Consider the following 18335-nt stretch of genomic DNA (forward strand, 5'->3'; position numbering starts at 1 on the left):
AGAGGAATTGCATACTCCCAGCTGGGCTTGCCTGGAGTAGGGAGTGTGGAAGCCTGAGCTCCTATGCTGAGTCTTGAGATCAAACAGCCAGGCATTCAAGGCTTTTGTAACGAGCTAGGTCACATCTTCTGCTACCCCTACACCCACACCCTTAAGGGGCAGATCTCATGTTCTGGAGGGGTGCCTATTCTCTTTCCCTGAAAACATCCACTGCCTTGCGTCCACAGCCAGAGGCCAGAAAGTGAAGAATGGTACTTGTATTTTCTAAAATCTAGCAAAGGACAACTGGGCAGGTGGTCCTGGGGCCACCTGAACCCCTAAACCTCTGGTCCATGCCCACCTTTCACAGGGCCAGAGACAGAGATGGGGCCTTTTTAAATTTATTTACTTTACTGAAGTATATTTGATTTACAATGTTGTATAATTTCTATTGTACAGCAAAGTGACTAAGTTACACATATATCAATACATCCATTCTTTTTCATATTCTTTTCCATTATGGTTTATCACAGGATATTCAATATAGTTTCCTGTGCTATAGCAGTAGAACCGTACTGTTTATCCATTCTATGTGTAATAGTTTCCATCTGCTAATCTCAAACTCCCAGTCCATCTCCCCCTTGGCAACCACAAGTCTGTTTTCTACGTCTGTGAGTCTGTTTCTGTTTCATGGGTAAGTTTGCATCATATTTTAGATTCCACATATAAATGATATCACACGGAATTTGTCTTTCTGGTATGATAATCTTCACTTGGTATGATAATTTCTAGATTCATCTGTGTGGCTGCTGCTGCTAAGTCGCTTCAGTTGTGTCCGACTCTGAGCGACCCCATAGACGGCAGCCTACCAGGCTCTCCCGTCTCTGGGATTCCCCAGGCAAGAACACTGGAGTGGGTTACCATTTCCTTCTCCAATGCATGAAAGTGAAAAGTGAAAGTGAACTTGCTCAGTCGTGTCCGACCTTTAGCAACCCCATGGACTGCAGCCTACCAGGTTCCTCCGTCCATGGGATTTTCCAGGCAAGAGTACTGGAGTGGGGTGCCATTGCATTATTTCATTCTTTTTATGGCAGAGCAGTAGTCCACGTATATTTGTGCCACATTTTTTTCCATTCATCTGTCAGTGGACATATATGTTGTTTCCATGTCTTGGCCACTGTAAATAGTGTTGCAATGAACATTAAGGTGCACATATCGTTTTTAATTAGAATTTTCTCTGTATATATACCTAGGAGTAGGATTGCTGGATTACATGGCGACTCTATTTTTAGTTTTTCGAGGAACATCCATACTGTTTTCCATAGTGGCTGCACCAAGTTACATTCCCAGCAACAGTTTAAGGCAGTTCTCTTTTATCCACACCCTCTCCAGCATTTTTTATAATAGTTTTAAATGATGGCCATTCTGACCCATGTGAGGTGGTAAAGAAGGTGGAGTCTTAAACCCTCTGGATCCCAGAATTATAGGCTTCTTCCTGGGCTTGACCTTTCACCTCTCTGTACTCACTCTGTACCATCCAATCACTTATTAACCTATTCAGTCCTCAAAGATCTGAGAGCCCTTGGTCAGTGCCCAAGCACTGTGTGTATAAGGTTGGTCAAGGTTGCAGACCTCATTTAGTTTACATTCTGCTTAATGGAAACAGACAATAGGCAAGAATATAAACAAAGTAATTGCAGGCTGTGAAAAGTGCTGTGAAGGAAGTAAACAGGAGAGTAACCAAAGAGCTTACTTTAGAAAGAGTGGCCAGGAAAGTCAACAAATATTTATTTAGTACTCGATTGCTGTCAGTTTTATCTCCCAAATATCTCTGAAATCTATGCAGTTCACTCCATCTTCCCCAAGCACCCTAATCTGGGTCACAGTCTCTCAAATCAGGATTACTGCTGCAGCACCTTACTGGTCTCCATTTCATCTTCCCACCATATGACCATCCCATCCCATCCCTCACCAGGCCCACAAAAGCTTACTTCTCTAACCTTGTCTTCCATGTCCCCTGAATGGAGAACCAAACTAGCCTGAAATGTGGAGAAATATTAGTAGCTCAGATGAATGAGAGGGAGAGAGTAGGCGGTTGGGCAGGAAGGCCTTAAGTGCCATCCTCAGGAGTTTGGTCTTTATTCTACAGGTCAACACTTTTCCAGATGGGGAGATGGTAGACGTAAGGCCAGGAAAAGCAAATCCACAGGGGAAATGGGGCTGAGGGTGTATAGTTTGACAAAGCTATTCAATATTGCCATTTTGTATTTGGAAACTAAAGCAAAATGCCTTTGTGTGAGTTTTCTAGGGTTGTCATAACAAGATTACTACAGACTAGGTGACTTACACGACAGAAATTTATTTTCTCCTACTTCCAGAGGCTGGAAGGTCAAGATAAGCTATTGACAAGGTCGATTTCTTCTGAGGCTGCTCTCTTGGTTTGTAATGGCGGTCTCCCTTTGACTTCACATGATCTTTCTTCCCCTCCTTGGGACTGAACCTGTGCCCACTGCAGTAGCAGTGTAGACTCTTGCCTGAGCCACCAGGGAAGTCCACATGATCTTTTACTGTGTGTCCTAATCACTTCTTCTCTTAAAGACATCAGTCAGATAAGATTAGGGTCTACCTGAGGACCTTGTTTTAACTTACTTACCTCTTTAAAGGTCCTGTCTCCAAATATAGTCACATTCTAAGGTACTGGGGGTTAGCAGAAGTCAAAACTCCACCCATCTTAGGTTTTCATATAGGGCTCTTTATTTTCAGTTTTGTATTTTTTATTGGTAGGCTTTATTTTTTTAAGAATGGTTTTAGATTTTTCAGAAAAATTGAGCAGGTTGTGCAGAGTTGCCATATACTCTCCCACATGGCCCCCTCACACACACACACAGAGTTTCCTTTATTATCATCATCTTATTAGTTGGTACATTTCTTACAAGTAACTCTTCAGGGGTGTCCCTTTAGTCTGAGAATGAAATTCAGAATCCTTGAGATGGTTTGAGATGGTCTATAAAGTTCCCCGTAGTCAGGCCCTATCGACCTCTCTAAACAATCCCCTCTTGCCTGCTTTGCTCCAGTCAGAGAGGCCTTCTCTCTGTATTTCTCACACATAATAGAACTGTTCCTGCCTCTGAGCCTTTGCACATTTCCCTCTGCCTGGAATACTTTCCCCCTAGTCTTTACTTATGACTTATTCATTCTTATCTTTTCTGGCTTAACTACACTATCTAAAGTTGGATTCCCAAATCAAGCTAACCCAAATAGGACTCTTCAACAAAGAGATAACAAGTACAAAACAATAAAAAGCAAGTTTATGTATTTTTTAAAAGGATTATTTTATTTTAATTAAAAGCTTTTTTGTGTTTTTTTTTTTTGGCTGAACTGGGTCTTCATTGCAGTGTGGGCTTTTCTCTAGTTGCAGAGCACAGGCTTAGCTGCCCTGTGGCATGTGGGATCTTAGTTCCCCAACTAGGGATCGAACTCATGTCTCCTGCATTGGAAGGTGGATTCTTAACAACTGAACCACCAGGGAAGTCCCCAAAAGCAAGTTTATTAACATGCAGAGCTTATGTATACATGCGGGATGTGTGTGCATGCTAAGTTGCTTCGGTGGTGTCCAACTCTTTATGACCCTATGAACTGTAGCCCACGAGGCTCCTCTGTCCATGGGATTCTCCAGGCAAGAATACCGGAGTGGGTTGCCATGCCCTTCTCCAGGGGATCTTCCTGACCCAGGATTGAACCTGCATTTTACATCTGAACCTGCATTTACATAAAAGAACCGTCTTTTACATCTCCTGCATTGGCAGGCGGGTTCTTTTACCACTAGCGCCGCCTGGGAAGCCCATCAGTTCAGTCGCTCAGTCGTGTCTGACTCTTTGTGACCCCATGGACTGCAGCACGCCAGGCCTCACTGTCCTTCACCAACTCCTGGAGCTTGCTCAAACTCACGTCCATCGAGTCGGTGATGCCATCCAACCATCTCATCCTCTGTTGTCCCCTTCTCCTCCTGCCTTCAATCTTTCCCAGCATCAGGGTCTCTTCCAATGAGTCTCAGGTGGCCAAAGTATTGGAATTTCAGCTTCAGCATCAGCCCTCCCAATTAATATTCAGGACTGATTTCCTTTAGAATTGATTGGTTGGATCTCCTTGCAGTCCAAGGACTCTCAAGAGTCTTCTCCAACACCACAGTTCAAAAGCATCAGTTCTTCAGCACTCAGCTTTCTTTATAGTCCAACTCTCACATCCATACATGACTACTGGGAAAACCATAGCTTTGACTAGACGGACATTTGTCAGCAAAGTAATGTCTCCACTTTTTAATATGCTGTCTAGGTTGGTCATAGCTTTTCTTCCAAGGAGCAAGTGTCTTTCAATTTCAAGGCTGCAGTCACCATCTGCAGTGATTTTGGAGACCAAAAAAATAAAGTCTTTCACTGTTTCCATTGTTTCTCCATCTATTTCCCATCCAGATACCATGATCTTAGTTTTCTGAATGTTGAATTTTAAGCCAACTTTCTCTCTCATTGACAGGAGAATGTTGGATCCCACTAAAAAAAAAAAAAAAACAACGGATACTCCACGTCTGAGGGCAAAGGAGAAGCCCCAGCAAGATGGTAGGAGGGGCAAAATCACATTTAGAATCAAATCCCATACCCACCAGAGACACTCGGAGGGCTCAAGCAAAACCTTGTGCACACCAGGAGACCCCACACAGATGGAGCCAGACCTGCCTTGAGTGTCTGAGTGTCTCCTGTAGAGGTACGGGTCAGCAGCGGCCCTGCAGGGCAGGTCTCCGGGTGCAGCAGACCTGGGTGTGGCATAAGCCCTCTTGGAGGAGGTCATCATTAGCCTCACCATAGAGCCGCCAGAACTTACATAGGACTGGAGAAACAGACTCTTGAAGGGCACAAACAAAACCTTGCCTACACCAGGGCCCAAGAGAAGGGAGCAGTGACCTCACAAGAGACTGACCCAGACTTGCCTGGGAGTGTCCTGGAGTCTCCGGTGGAGGCGTGGGCCAGTGGCCTGCTGCAGGATCGGGGGTACTGAGTGTAGCAGTGCCTGCACGGGACCTTTTGAGGGATGTTGCCATTTTCTTCATTACCTCCACCATAGTTTGGTCTCAGGTCAAACAATAGGGAAGGAAAACAACCTGCCCATAAACAGAAAATTGCCTTAAAGATTACTGAGCATCAGTTCAGTTCAGTCGCTCAGTCATGTCCAACTCTTTGCGACCCCATAAACTGCAAAACACCTGGCCTCCCTGTCCATCACTAACTCCCGGAGTTCACTCAGATTCACGTCCATCGAGTCAGTGATGCCATCCAGCCATCTCATCCTCTGTCGTCCCCTTCTCCTCCTGCACCCAATCCCTCCCAGCATCAGTCTTTTCCAATAAGTCAACTCTTTGCATGAGGTGGCCAAAGTACTGGAGTTTCAGCTTCAGCATCATTCCTTCCAAAGAAATCCCCAGGTTGATCTCCTTCAGAATGGACTGGTTGGATCTCCTTGCAGTCCAAGGGATTCTCAAGAGTCTTCTCCAACACCACAGTTCAAAAGCATCAATTCTTAAAGCAATGGCACCTCACTCCAGTACTCTTGCCTGGAAAATCCTACAGATGGAGAAGCCTGGTAGGCAGCAGTCCATGGGGTCGCTAAGAGTCGGATACGACTGAGCGACTTCCCTTTCACTTTTCACTTTCATGCACTGGAGAAGGAAATGGCAACCCACTCCAGTGTTCTTGCCTGGAGAATCCCAAGGACGAGGGAGCCTGGTGGGCTGCCGTCTATGGGGTCACACAGAGTCGGACACGACTGAAATGACTTAGCAGTAGCAGCAGCTTTCTTCACAGTCCAACTCTCACATCCAAACATGACCACTGGAAAAACCATAGCCTTGACTAGACGGACCTTTGTTGGCAAAGTAATGTCTCTGCTTTTGAAGATGCTGTGTAGGTTGGTCATAACTTTCCTTCGAAAGAGTAAGTGTCTTTTAATTTCATGGCTGCAGTCACCATCTTCAGTGATTTTGGAGCCCCCAAAAATAAAGTCTGACACTGTTTCCACTGTTTACCGATCTATTTCCCATGAAGTGATGGGACCGGATGCCATGATCTTCGTTTTCCAAATGTTGAGCTTTAAGCCAACTTTTTCACTCTCCTCTTTCACTTTCATCAAGAGGCTTTTTAGCTCCTCTTCCCTTTCTGCCATAAGGGTGGTGTCATCTGCATATCTGAGCTTATTGATATTTCTCCCGGCAATCTTGATTCCAGCTTGTGTTTCTTCCAGTCCAGCGTTTCTCACGATGTACTCTGCATAGAAGTTAAATAAGCAGGGTGACAATATACAGCCTTGACATACTCCTTTTCCTATTTGGAACCAGTCTGTTGTTCCATGTCCAGTTCTAACTGTTGCTTCCTGACCTGCATATAGGTTTCTCAAGAGGCAGGTCAGCTGGTCTGGTATTCCCATCTCTTGAAGAATTTTCCACAGTTTATTGTGATCCACACAGTCAAAGGCCTTGGCATAGTCAATAAAGCAGAAATAGATGTTTTTCTGGAACTCTCTTGCTTTTTCCATGATCCAGCAGATGTTGGCAATTTGATCTCTGGTTCCTCTGCCTTTTCTAAAACCAGCTTGAACATCTGGAAGTTCATGGTTCACGTATTGCTGAAGCCTGGCTTGGAGAACGTTGAGGATTACTTTACTAGCGTGTGAGATGAGTGCAATTGTGTGGTAGTTTGAGCATTCTTTGGCATTGCCTTTCTTTGGGATTGGAATGAAAACTGACCTTTTCCAGTCCTGAGGCCACTGCTGAGTTTTCCCAATTTGCTGGCATATTGAGTGCAACAATTTCACAGCATCATCTTTCAGGATTTGAAATAGCTCAACTGGAATTCCATCACCTCCACTAGCTTTGTTCATAGTGATGCTTTCTAAGGCCCACTTGACTTCACATTCCAGGATGTCTGGCTCTAGGTGAGTGATCACACCATCGTGATTATCTTGGTCGTGAAGATCTTTTTTGTACAGTTCTGTGTATTCTTGCCACCTCTTCTTAGTATCTTCTGCTTCTGTTAGGTCCATACCATTTCTGTCCTTTATCGAGCCCATATTTGCATGAAATGTTCCCTTGCTATCTCTAATTTTCTTGAAGAGATCTCTAGTCTTTCCCATTCTGTTGTTTTCCTCTATTTCTTTGCATTGATCGCTGAGGAAGGCTTTCTTATCTTTTCTTGCTATTCTTTGGAACTCTGCATTCAGATGCTTATATCTTTCCTTTTCTCCTTTGCTTTTCGCTCCTCTTCTTTTCACAGCTATTTGTAAGGCCTCCTCAGACAGCCATTTTGCTTTTTTGCATTTCTTTTACATGGGGATGGTCTTGATCCCTGTCTCCTGTATAATGTCATGAACCTCTGTCCATAGTTCATCAGGCACTCTATCTATCAGATCTAGTCCCTTAAATGTATTTCTCACTTCCACTGTATAATCATAAGGGATTTGATTTAGGTCATACCTGAATGGTCTAGTGGTTTTCCCTACTTTCTTCAATTTCAGTCTGAATTAGGCAATAAGGAGTTCATGATCTGAGCCACAGTCAGCTCCTGGTCTTGTTTTTGCTGACTGTATAGAGCTTCTCCATCTTTGGCTGCAAAGAATATAATCAATCTGGTTTTGGTGTTGACCATCTGGTGATGTCCATGTGTAGAGTCTTCTCTTGTGTTGTTGGAAGAGGGTGTTTGCTATGACCAGTGCATTTTCTTGGCAAAACTCTATTAGTCTTTGCCCTGCTTCATTCCACATTCCAAGGCCAAATTTGCCTGTTACTCCAGGTGTTTCTTGACTTCCTACTTTTGCATTCCAGTCCCCTATAATGAAAAGGACATCTTTTTGGGTGTTAGTTCTAAAAGGTCTTGTAGGTCTTCATAGAACCGTTCAACTTCAGCTTCTTCAGCATTACTGGTTGGGGCATAGACTTGGATTACTGGGATATTTAATGGTTTGCCTAGGAAACAAACAGAAATCATTCTGTCGTTTTTGAGATTGCATCCAAGTACTGCATTTTGGACTCTTTTGTTGACCATGATGGCTACTCCATTTCTTCTAAGGGATTCCTGCCCACGGTAGTAGATATAATGGTTATCTGAGTAAAATTCATCCATTCCAGTCCATTTTAGTTTGCTGATTCCTAGAATGTCGACGTTCACCCTTGCCATCACCTGTTTGACCACTTCCAATTTGCCTTGATTCATGGACCTGACATTCCAGGTTCCTATGCAGTATTGCTCTTTACAGCATCGGACCTTGCTTCTATCACCAGTCACATCCACAACTGGGTATTGTTTTTGGCTCCATCCCTTCATTCTCTCTGGAGTTATTTCTCCACTGATCTCCAGTAGCATATTGGGCACCTACTGACCTGGGGAGTTCCTCTTTTGGTATCCTATCATTTTGCCTTTTCATACTGTTCATGGGGTTCTCAAGGCAAGAATACTGAAGTGGTTTGCCATTCCCTTCTCCAGTGGACCACATTCTGTCAGACCTCTCCATCACGACCCGCCTGTCTTGGGTGGCCCCACTGGCATGGCTTGGTTTCATTGAGTTAGACAAGGCTGTGGTCCTAGTGTGATTAGATTGACTAGTTTTCTGTGATTATGGTTTCAGGGTGTCTGCCCTCTGATGCCCTCTTGCAACACCTACATACTGAGCATGGCCCAGCCCATCAGAACAAGACCCAGTTTCTTCCACAGTCAGTCTCCCCCATCGGGAAGCTTTCATAAGCCTTTTATTGTTACCTATCAGAGGACAGACAGAAACCAGATTGTGAAAACCACAAACACAGAAAACTGATCAAACTGACCACAGCCTTGTCTAACTCAGTGAAGTTGTGAGTCATGCCATGTAGGGCCACCCAAGATGGACAGATCATGGTGGTGGAGAGTTCTGACAAAATGTGGTCCACTGGAGAAGGGAATGGCAAACCACTTCAGTATTCTTGCCTTGAGATACCCATGAACAGTATGGGAAGCCTATACATGGGGGATATTCCAGGGGAAAATGAATAACTCCTCCATGTGGCTTAGAATTGAGGTTTAAATACCAACTGAATAGAGAAAGGGATAGGAGAATGTAGGCCTCTTAGGAGAGAGTAAATAATTTACAGGAAATAGGTATGGGCCCTTAGACGAATGGATGGGAGATATGATAGTTTATGACAAAGTTGGTCTGGATGTGATATAGAATTCCAGTGATATGAGATGAAACTCCCAGGAAGGGGATTTGTGATGATTGAGTTTCTTTGGAGGCTCCCTCTTCAGGCAGATAAGGTGAGTTCAGAGAAAGCCTCTCCCTGCACTTGCAATTTTTCAAGTGCCTATTTAGCTCAAAGTAACCAATATGCCAAAGTGGCTCATTTGGGGGTGGCATGTTCTGTTAGCCATCACTGTCTCCTCCCCTTGGAAGGTTAACAAGGTTCTGGAGCCCTCCTCCAGGAGCCCAGGCATCAGGAGGACATCCTCCTGGATGCTGTAACTGAAGGGCCTGCCAGCCTACTCTGCCTCCTCCTTCAGTGTCACATAAGCTGCCATTAATGGATCTTATACACTGCCACAAACCAGGCATGGGCTAAGCATTTATCTTCTGGACTGTTCACAGTAACTTTATGATGTCATGGGATTTTTATCTCCATTTCACAGATGAGGAAACTGAGGCTCATGGGGCTAAGCCTCTTGCCCAAGGTTAAGGGGCAGAGCCAAGACCTGAACCCAAGATGCCTGACCCCACTATTCACCACTGCATGACTTTTTAATTTATTCTTTGGCCACATGGCATGCAGGATCTTAGTTCCCCAACCAGGGATCAAATCCGTGCCCCCTGCAGTGGAAACGTAACCACTGGACGGCCAGCGAATTCCCCTGCCTGACTTTTCTGGGAGTCACTAGTTCTCTCTCCTTGCATCTGTCCTCCTATTCTACTCATCTCTCAGTCCCTCTTACTAGTGCCCTTTCTCCTCCCCACAAGATACTCACAACCTCTGACCAAGCTGAGGTTTTTCTGAGCTCTCTGAGTCTCCATCTCCCAGAGGATGCTCTCAGGCCTGCTGCTCCTAGTTGAACACTTATCCCAAATGCCTACCCCTTGGCAGCTCAGAGTCAGAATCTCTTGAGGGTATCAGGTCACAGAGGTCAAGGGAGTCTTTCAAGAATGAAAGATGCAGGACTTCTCTGGTGATCCAGTGGCTAAAACTCTGCACTTCCAATGAAAGGGACACAGGTTTGATTCCTGGTTGGGGAACTAAGATCCCACATGTCTGTGTGGCCAAATATATAAATTTAAAAAAAAATAGTGAAAGATACCAAGTAAGGTGAGGACTCAGGAGACGCCTACTGGATTCAACAACAAAGAGATCTCAAGTGTCCTTGGTAGGGGCAGAGGTGGAAGTACAAGAGCTGCAACAGAAAGGAGAAGTTAATATCTACAGGAGCATTTCATGCCTACCAAGCGCTGCATAAATATTAATTCATTTGATAGTCACAACAACTCTGTGAGATAGGTATTATCTTTGTTTCCCCACAGGGAAGTTAACGACAGAGGTTAAACAGTTTGCTTAAGAACAAGGTCACAAAGGTAGTTCACTGTGGAGTCTGGATTTAAAAATATGGGGAGGGACTTCCCTGGTGGATCAGTGGCGAAGATTTTATGCTTCTAACACACGGGGCCTGGGTTCGATTCCTGGGCAGGGAACTAGACCCTATGTATTACAACTAAGAATTCACATGCTGCAACTGAAGATCCCGCATGCTGCAACTAGCACCCGGTGCAACCAAATACATAAATAAATATTCACTCAGTGGACAAGAGTTTGGGCAAACTCTGGGAGACAGTGAAGGACAGGGAAGCCTGTTGCACTGCAGTCCAAGGGGTCACAAAGAGTTGGATACGATTTAGTGACTGAACAACAAAATAAATAAATGTATAAAACCTGCTCTTAAAAAAAACTATCTAGGCACTCTGGCTCCAGACTCCATGCAATAAACTGCCAAGTCATATATCAGCTCTCAGCTGTGAGGAGGGGAGCGGCACTGGTGGTTAGGACCAGAAGAGAGGTGGGGGCAAGAGCTAGGGGAGGATAGAGAAGGGTGGGGAAAATGATTTACAGGTGGAGTGGTTCCCTCTCCTTGGCCATAAACCAAAGGGACCTGTCAGCAACTGGGAAGGGAGATAAAGTGACTCAGGAAGGAGGGGCAGGGTGGGGCCTGGGGACTGCTCCCTCCTGGGGCAAGGCTTCAGGTTCTGTACCTTTACCCATGGCTCTGTGGGAAATTCACAGGCCAGGGATCCAGAGAGTTGGGTAACAGTCAGATGTGAGACAGCCTCAGATGGGGATGGGAGCTAAGGACTAAAACACAGCCAACTGGAAGCACTGTCAGAGAAGTGATAGGACCTCAGGGCCCGAGCTCCCCAGGTACCAGAGACTCTTTAAGAGAAGCCATCCAGAATGCTCTAGGAAAGCCACAGATCAGAGCATGGGAAGGGGCTGCAAGGCCAGGGGGTTAAGGCCCCAGAACTGGTATCTTGCCCTTTTGCAGGTCAGCTCGTGGGTTTTCCAGACCTCCAGGACAAACACACACAGAGTCCTGTTCTTTCTACATATGGACACCTCCCCTGAGCCTGGGAAGGAGAACACAACTCGTCAGGCCATGAGTTGGCTCTCAGACCTTGCTCATTCAGGGAGTTTCTTACAAAAAGTGGGGAGAGGGACGAGATGTCTTTCAGGTTAAGAGATACATGCACCCCAATGTTCACAGCAGCACTGTTTACAATAGTCAAGACATGGAAGCAACCTAAATGTTCATCAGAGAATGGATAAAAAAGATGTGGTGTATATATACAATGGAATATTACTTAGCCATGAAAAATTAAATAATGCCATGGATGGACCTAGAGATTCTCATGTTAAGTGAAGTCAGAGGAAGACAAATATATGATATCACTTATATATGGAATCCCAAAAAAAATGGTATAAAAGAACTTATTTACAAAACAGAAATAGAATCACAGATGTAGAAAACAAACTTATAGTTATGGGGGGAGGAGGTGAAGGGATATAAATTGGGAGATTGAAATTGATATATATACACTATTAGGAACTTAATACTCTGTAATGGCCTACATGGGAAAACAATCTAAATAAAAGTGGATATATGATATGCATAAATAATTCACTTGGCTGTACAGCAGAAACAAACACAACACTGTAAATCAACTGTACTCTAATTTTAAATTTTTTTAAATAAAATAGAAAGAGAAAAGAAAAGCCTGCCTGGGTTCAAGTCCTCAGCTTCATTGAGATGAATCAGATGTAATCCTGTCCAAGGTCTTGTGGGCTGGAGGGGAGACTTCTTTGTAGAAGATTTTAGGGTGATATAACTAACTGATTCGAGAGAGGACCTCAAAGGAGCAGTGAAAAGGAGCAAGGTCAGAGGCTGATGACAGCAGATGGAAGTGGGGGCATCTCAATAGGCCACGTTAAAAGCCAGGACCTGGCACTGTTTGGCTTGGGGAGAGGCCGGCCAGGCATCCCAGGTTCTGAGAAGCAACAGTGGACCGCTAGGTGGAAACCAAAGGGAAAAGACTGGCTTTTCATGGTGATAGTTGCCCAGGATGAATGCCTGCATGCTCCAGGCTCCAGGCATTCTTGCTCTGAATATTCCCCACTGCCTTGTGAGGAAGGAGTTATTGATACTGTTTTACAGAGGAGCAAACTGAAGTTCAGAGAGATTAGGTATCTTGGACAAAGCCACAGAGAGGCAGAATTCAACCCCAGGTGTGTCGGCCTCGCAAACTTACGTTCCTAACCACCTCTCCATGCTTCCTCTCTTCAGGAACCACTTGCAGGGAGAACCAGCTCGCAGCGTGGGGAGGGAGCTTCCCAGGACAGGCCAGAGATTTGATGGACTGGTGCTCTGGCACCGTGCCTGCCACTTACTCAGTGCTCTGCCATCAGCAGCTGTTATGACACTTTATCATGCATCTGTCTTCTCACCTGGAGCGTGGGACAGTCAGTTCTGTCACCTTGGCTCCAAGGACATGGTGTGAGGTGTGGGGTCAATGCAGAGGCATTTATAGCACTCAAAGGCCAGCCCAGCCCTGCAGGCACAGGAAGACACAGCCAGTTCCCAGCACCAGGGGAAGCCGGGTGGCAGCCTCAATCCATCAATGATAACCTCAGTCTGGCCAAACTTTATGGGCCCAGGAGGTACTTAAGTGTTGTGGGGTGAAGGCTAGCTCAGTTCCCCTTCCTCGGCACAGGCTGCTGTCTAGAGCAGGCAGGTAGGTGTGGGATGGGGGTCAGGGTGCCCTGCGCCTTGAGAGACCAACTATCAGCTTCGAGAGCAAGACCCCACGGTGTGTGGGGCTGGGCGACAGTTGAGTCTCCTGTCCTCAGCAATTCAGGGGTTCCTCCTAGTCCTGCAAGTGGAAGAGGAGCTTGGGGCAGCCTCAGGCAGGAGAGGATGTGGATCTCAGCTCCCCTCTGCCCCATCTCATCCTGGTTTGACCCATGTGCCACTAAGCCTAGGGGGCTGGAGGTGTGCTCTGTCCACTTGTCTGCTTCCTTCCTACTGAAAGGGTGAAGGCTGGGGTCGGGGGGGACCAGAGTTGTGGGAGGTTACTTGGGGACCTAAGCTGGGTGATGAGAAGGCAGGCTAAGGAGGAGGTTTGTGGGGAGAGAAGGACAGCTCCAAGGGCAGCTCTCATGACCTTCTGCCCCAGGCCGCCAGCACCATGACCGTCTCCTACACCCTCAAAGTGGCGGAGGCCCGCTTCGGAGGCTTCTCTGGCCTGCTTCTCCGTTGGCGGGGAAGCATCTACAAGCTCCTCTACAAGGAGTTCCTCCTCTTCATCGCCCTGTATGCTCTGCTCAGCATCACCTACCGGTGCGAGGGTGAGGGCAGGGTCTCAGGGCTGGCCTGCGGGGGACTAGGTTGCCTACCTCCCTCTAACCCAGGCCCCACCTGACCTTCCCCAGGCTGCTGCTGACCCAGGAGCAGAAGCACGTGTATGCTCAGGTGGCCCGATACTGCAACCGCTCTGCGGACCTCATCCCCTTGTCCTTTGTACTGGGTAAGTTCAAAGGACAAGGGGTTCTTGCTTGCAGCCTCCTAGCCGTCTTTCCTGACCTTTGGGCTGGGCTGCTAGCTCTGAGGGTCAGAATTAGCCCAGCAGAACATCTGGAGGTCAACCAGAGCAGGCTCAGCAGACATGGGAGCTGTGTGTCGGGTCCAGGATTTCCAGAGGACTAGGCCCTGCCTCGGAGAAGGCAATGGCAACCCACTCCAGTACTCTTGCCTGGAAAAATCCCATGGGCAGAGGAGCCTGGTAGGCTGCAGTCCATGGGGTCGCTAAGAGTCGGACACGACTGAAGCGACTTAGGAGCAGCAGCAGCAGGCCCTGCCTATCACCAGCCCACCCCTCACTCCAAACACAGCCCCAGCCTGCTGCTGGCCTCACAGCCCTCTTCGTCCTTCAAGGGAACTGGAGAGAGGTGACACCTCCCTCCACACCCTCATGGGAAGCAGGGCTCAGAGTTAACCACTGCCTGGACTTGAACCATCACGTCTCTTCTGCCTGAGGAGGTCTGCAGTCTTCTTCCTCCCTGCCTGGTTTGGTCCCTCAGGGCGTGATCAGAGGATGAGGCTGTCCCTCTGACAAGAGAGGCAGGGTGCTGGAGTCAATGTGTCCTTCCCCCTGCCTTGGTTCCACCTGGCTTGGACCAGGCGTTCTGGTTGCGGGCAGGACACACTGACTTCCAAGCCCTCCGTCTTCCCTTCCCGTCCCCACCACCCACGGCGGCGACCAGGTTTCTACGTGACCATGGTGGTGAACCGCTGGTGGGCCCAGTACACAAGCATCCCGCTGCCGGACCAGCTGATGTGCGTCATCTCGGCCACCGTGCACGGCGTGGACCAGCGTGGCCGTCTGCTGCGCCGCACCCTCATCCGCTACGCCAACCTGGCGTCGGTGCTGGTGCTGCGCTCTGTCAGCACGCGCGTGCTCAAGCGCTTTCCCACCATGGAGCATGTGGTGGACGCAGGTGCCGCGCTCAGGGAGCCCTGGGAGGGACTGGACCGGACCTGCCCCGAGGGTCTCCTAGGCGGGGAGGTTTGACCACCAGGGGGAGCTCCAGGACCCCAGAGCGGTGAGTCCTGGAGGCCAAGGATGATACTTCATTCTCTTCAATCCCTGCAGGTTTTATGTCGCAGGAAGAGAGGAAAAAGTTTGAGAGCCTGAAATCTGACTTCAATAAGTACTGGATTCCTTGCGTCTGGTTCACCAACCTGGCGGCCCAGGCCCGGAAAGATGGGCGAATCCGTGATGACATTGCTCTCTGCCTGCTCCTGGACGTGAGTCAGCCTAGGACTGGGCCCATCTGCCCTCCTCCCCCTAGTTTTGCTTACTGCAACCATAATTTCAGTGCTTAACACCTACATGGTGTCGATATGTAGCGCAGCAAGTGTGAGGAAGTGAGGAAACTGAGGCAAGAAGCGGAAAAAACAAACTTGCCCAAGTCACACAGCTAGTTAGTGGAGCTGAGATTCATCCTCAGACCTTCTGGCTCCAGGGTCTGTCCTTGCAGTTGCTGTGCTAAACTGCCTTCCATCACAGGCACCCCGGCCTGACAACACCTCTGAAAGCACAATGAGACCTAGCCCAGGCCTAATGTGTACTGGACTCCCCGTCCCCTTCTCCTTTCTTCCTTTCTGTCTCCACTGACTTCCTCTTCCTGCTGTTCCACCAGGAGCTGAATAAGTACCGGGCCAAGTGCAGCATGCTCTTCCACTATGACTGGATCAGCATCCCCCTCGTCTACACCCAAGTAACTGCCTCTCACCTCCCCAGTCCCAGTGCCTACTGTATGTCCTGTGCTGTGTGTGACACTGAGAAGAACTAGAGATGGTACCTGCCCGGGGGCAGTTCAGTCCAGTGAGACACTAAATAGCCAAGGGCTAATCCTCAAAGCCTCCCTGGGCCCTCACTAAGATGATCCCCTCCCATTTGGTGCTGCCACACCTTGCTATATGTTGTATTTATTTTTAAATTTATTTTTAAAAATATTTATTTATTTGGCTGGGTTGGGTCTTATTTGCAGCATGGGGGAGCTTTAGTTGGCACATGCAAACTCAAGGTGCAGCAATGTGAGATCTAGTTCCCTGACCAGGGATCAAACCTGGGCCCCCCACATTGTGAGCTCACCCCCAGGGAAGTCCCCGCTACATGTTTTAATTACTTGTTAGATCTACCACTGACCCTCGGGGCAGAGACAGCATTTTAACCTGTCCCACTCAGTCTGGCATCCCTCCTCCAGGTGGTGACCATCGCAGTATACTCCTTCTTTGCCCTCTCCTTGGTGGGCCGCCAGTTTGTGGAGCCAGTGGCAGGGGCTGCCAAACCTCGGGAGCCTCTGGAGCCAGGGCAAGCCGTAGGAGACCTGGACATGTACGTGCCTCTCACCACTCTGCTGCAGTTCTTCTTCTATGCTGGCTGGCTCAAGGTGGGCACTTCAGGGGGAGGAGATATGGACCCAGGACCCACCCACACTGTGGGGTTAGAAAGTAGAGCTCTGAGCGCAGAAAACACTCTCTTACCACCTGCAGGTGGCAGAACAGATCATCAATCCCTTTGGTGAGGATGACGACGACTTTGAAACCAACCAGCTTATAGACCGCAACTTGCAGGTGATTCAGGGTCTGGTGGCAGCTCCCTGGCAGTCGGGCTCTCCTTCTTTGCCAGCTCTCAGTTCGGGTTCACAGAGGAGAAGGGGATTCTTGTGACCTGCTGCTCCCAGGTATCCCTGCTCTCCGTGGATGACATGTACCAGAACCTGCCTCCCGCGGAGAAGGACGCATACTGGGATGAGGACTCGGCGCAGCCGCCCTACACGGTGGCCACGGTTGCCGAGTCGCTGCGGCCTTCCTTCCTGGGCTCCACCTTCAACCTGCGGTGAGTAGCCCAGGCCGAGGCAGAACCTGAGTCAGTAGCCAGGCTCCAGTTCCCCACCCACCCTCCGGGCGCCCAGGACTCGGTCCCTCCCGGTCCACCTGCTGTCAGAGGCTTGCTCAAGCAGCCCTCCTGCCTGTCCGCAGCATGAGCGACGACCCCGAGCAGAGCCTGCAGGTGGAGGCGTCCCCTGGGCCAGCCCGGCCGGTGACCGCGCAGACCCCGCTGCTCGGCCGCTTCCTCGGCGTAGGTGCTCCCTCGCCAGCCATCAGCCTCCGGAACTTCGGCCGCGTCCGCGCCCCCCGTACCCCGCATCTACTGCGCTTCCGGGCCGAAGAGGGCGGCGACATCGAGGCAGCGGACCGCATCGAGGAGGAGGCGTCAGTGTCAGGGGACGAGACCCAGGAGCCCTGAGCCAAACCTGCCGGGGCGGGCAGTCCAGCTGCCTTCCCCAGGCCCGCCCCCGCCCACTTTGCAGGCCCTGCAGAGCTATTAGAGCAGCATTCCCACGTGCCCTAAGCCCGGGCACCTAGGGACCGCCCCCGATGGCAGAAGGGCCTGAATCAGGGTAGACGATGCTTCCAGGTTGGCTTGGAGGTGAAGCTAGGACACAAGGGCGAGGCACAGAGGACTGGAGCCTAGGTGCAGTTTATTTCCGCTGTGATTTTGGGCTAGGCCAGTTCTTAAACTTGACGGAGCATCAGTATCACTGAAGGGCTGGTTAAAGTCTTGGGTACCACCCCCGGCATTTGATTGATAAGTCTGGGATGGAGGTTAAGAATTTGCATATTTCTAGTAGGTTTCCAGGGAATGCTGCTGCTGCTGCATCCAGGGTCACATAAAAAGATGTTTAGACTATACCTTATTCTGATAACCTCACCCTGAAGAGGGGCCAAAGTGTGTACTGGGTACTTTTATGTTATGTTCAATTTGTTTACAATGAGGATGTATTCATTTATTATTTGTGCAATTAAAATTGCTTAAAACTGAACTGGCATACTCTGAAGTGGGCTAAAGATAAGGGTTTGGGGGGCTGGGGGGAAAGAGGGTTTGAGAGTCTGCCCTGGAAGCTGACACTGAGATGTGAAGGCACCCAGCCTAGACTTGTGGCATCTGAACAAGCCCTTCTCTGCTCCCATCAAACAACGCAAGGACAATTTAAGGGGTGAAAACTGCAGGTCCCATCTCTGTGGTGGGTCTGGGGCACTCAGGAGTTAAGAGTGGGCCTTTGGAAAACAGCCCCACAGAGTACTAGAGTTGCTCCTAAAACTGAGTTTCTCTAAGATTCCTGCCTTCTAAACAACTGGTGAATGCCAAAGCTGAATGTTAAAGCCAAAGGAAAGTGAAGTCGCTCAGTT

General features: G+C 48.5%; 1 protein-coding gene across 1 annotated transcript; it reads left to right on the plus strand.

Moving 5' to 3' along the window:
- Positions 1-13764: 13764 nt before the first annotated feature.
- Positions 13765-17391, plus strand: BEST4 (bestrophin 4). The gene is made up of 9 exons (XM_068965885.1): positions 13765-13916; positions 14009-14103; positions 14840-15073; positions 15229-15383; positions 15779-15856; positions 16346-16531; positions 16635-16715; positions 16826-16980; positions 17124-17391. Exons 1-9 carry the CDS (start codon positions 13765-13767, stop codon positions 17389-17391), a joined length of 1404 nt encoding a protein of 467 aa, XP_068821986.1.
- The last annotated feature ends 944 nt before the right edge of the window (positions 17392-18335 follow it).

This window comes from Capricornis sumatraensis, chromosome 2, assembly GCF_032405125.1.
Source record: "Capricornis sumatraensis isolate serow.1 chromosome 2, serow.2, whole genome shotgun sequence".
Taxonomy (NCBI): Eukaryota; Metazoa; Chordata; class Mammalia; order Artiodactyla; family Bovidae; genus Capricornis; species Capricornis sumatraensis.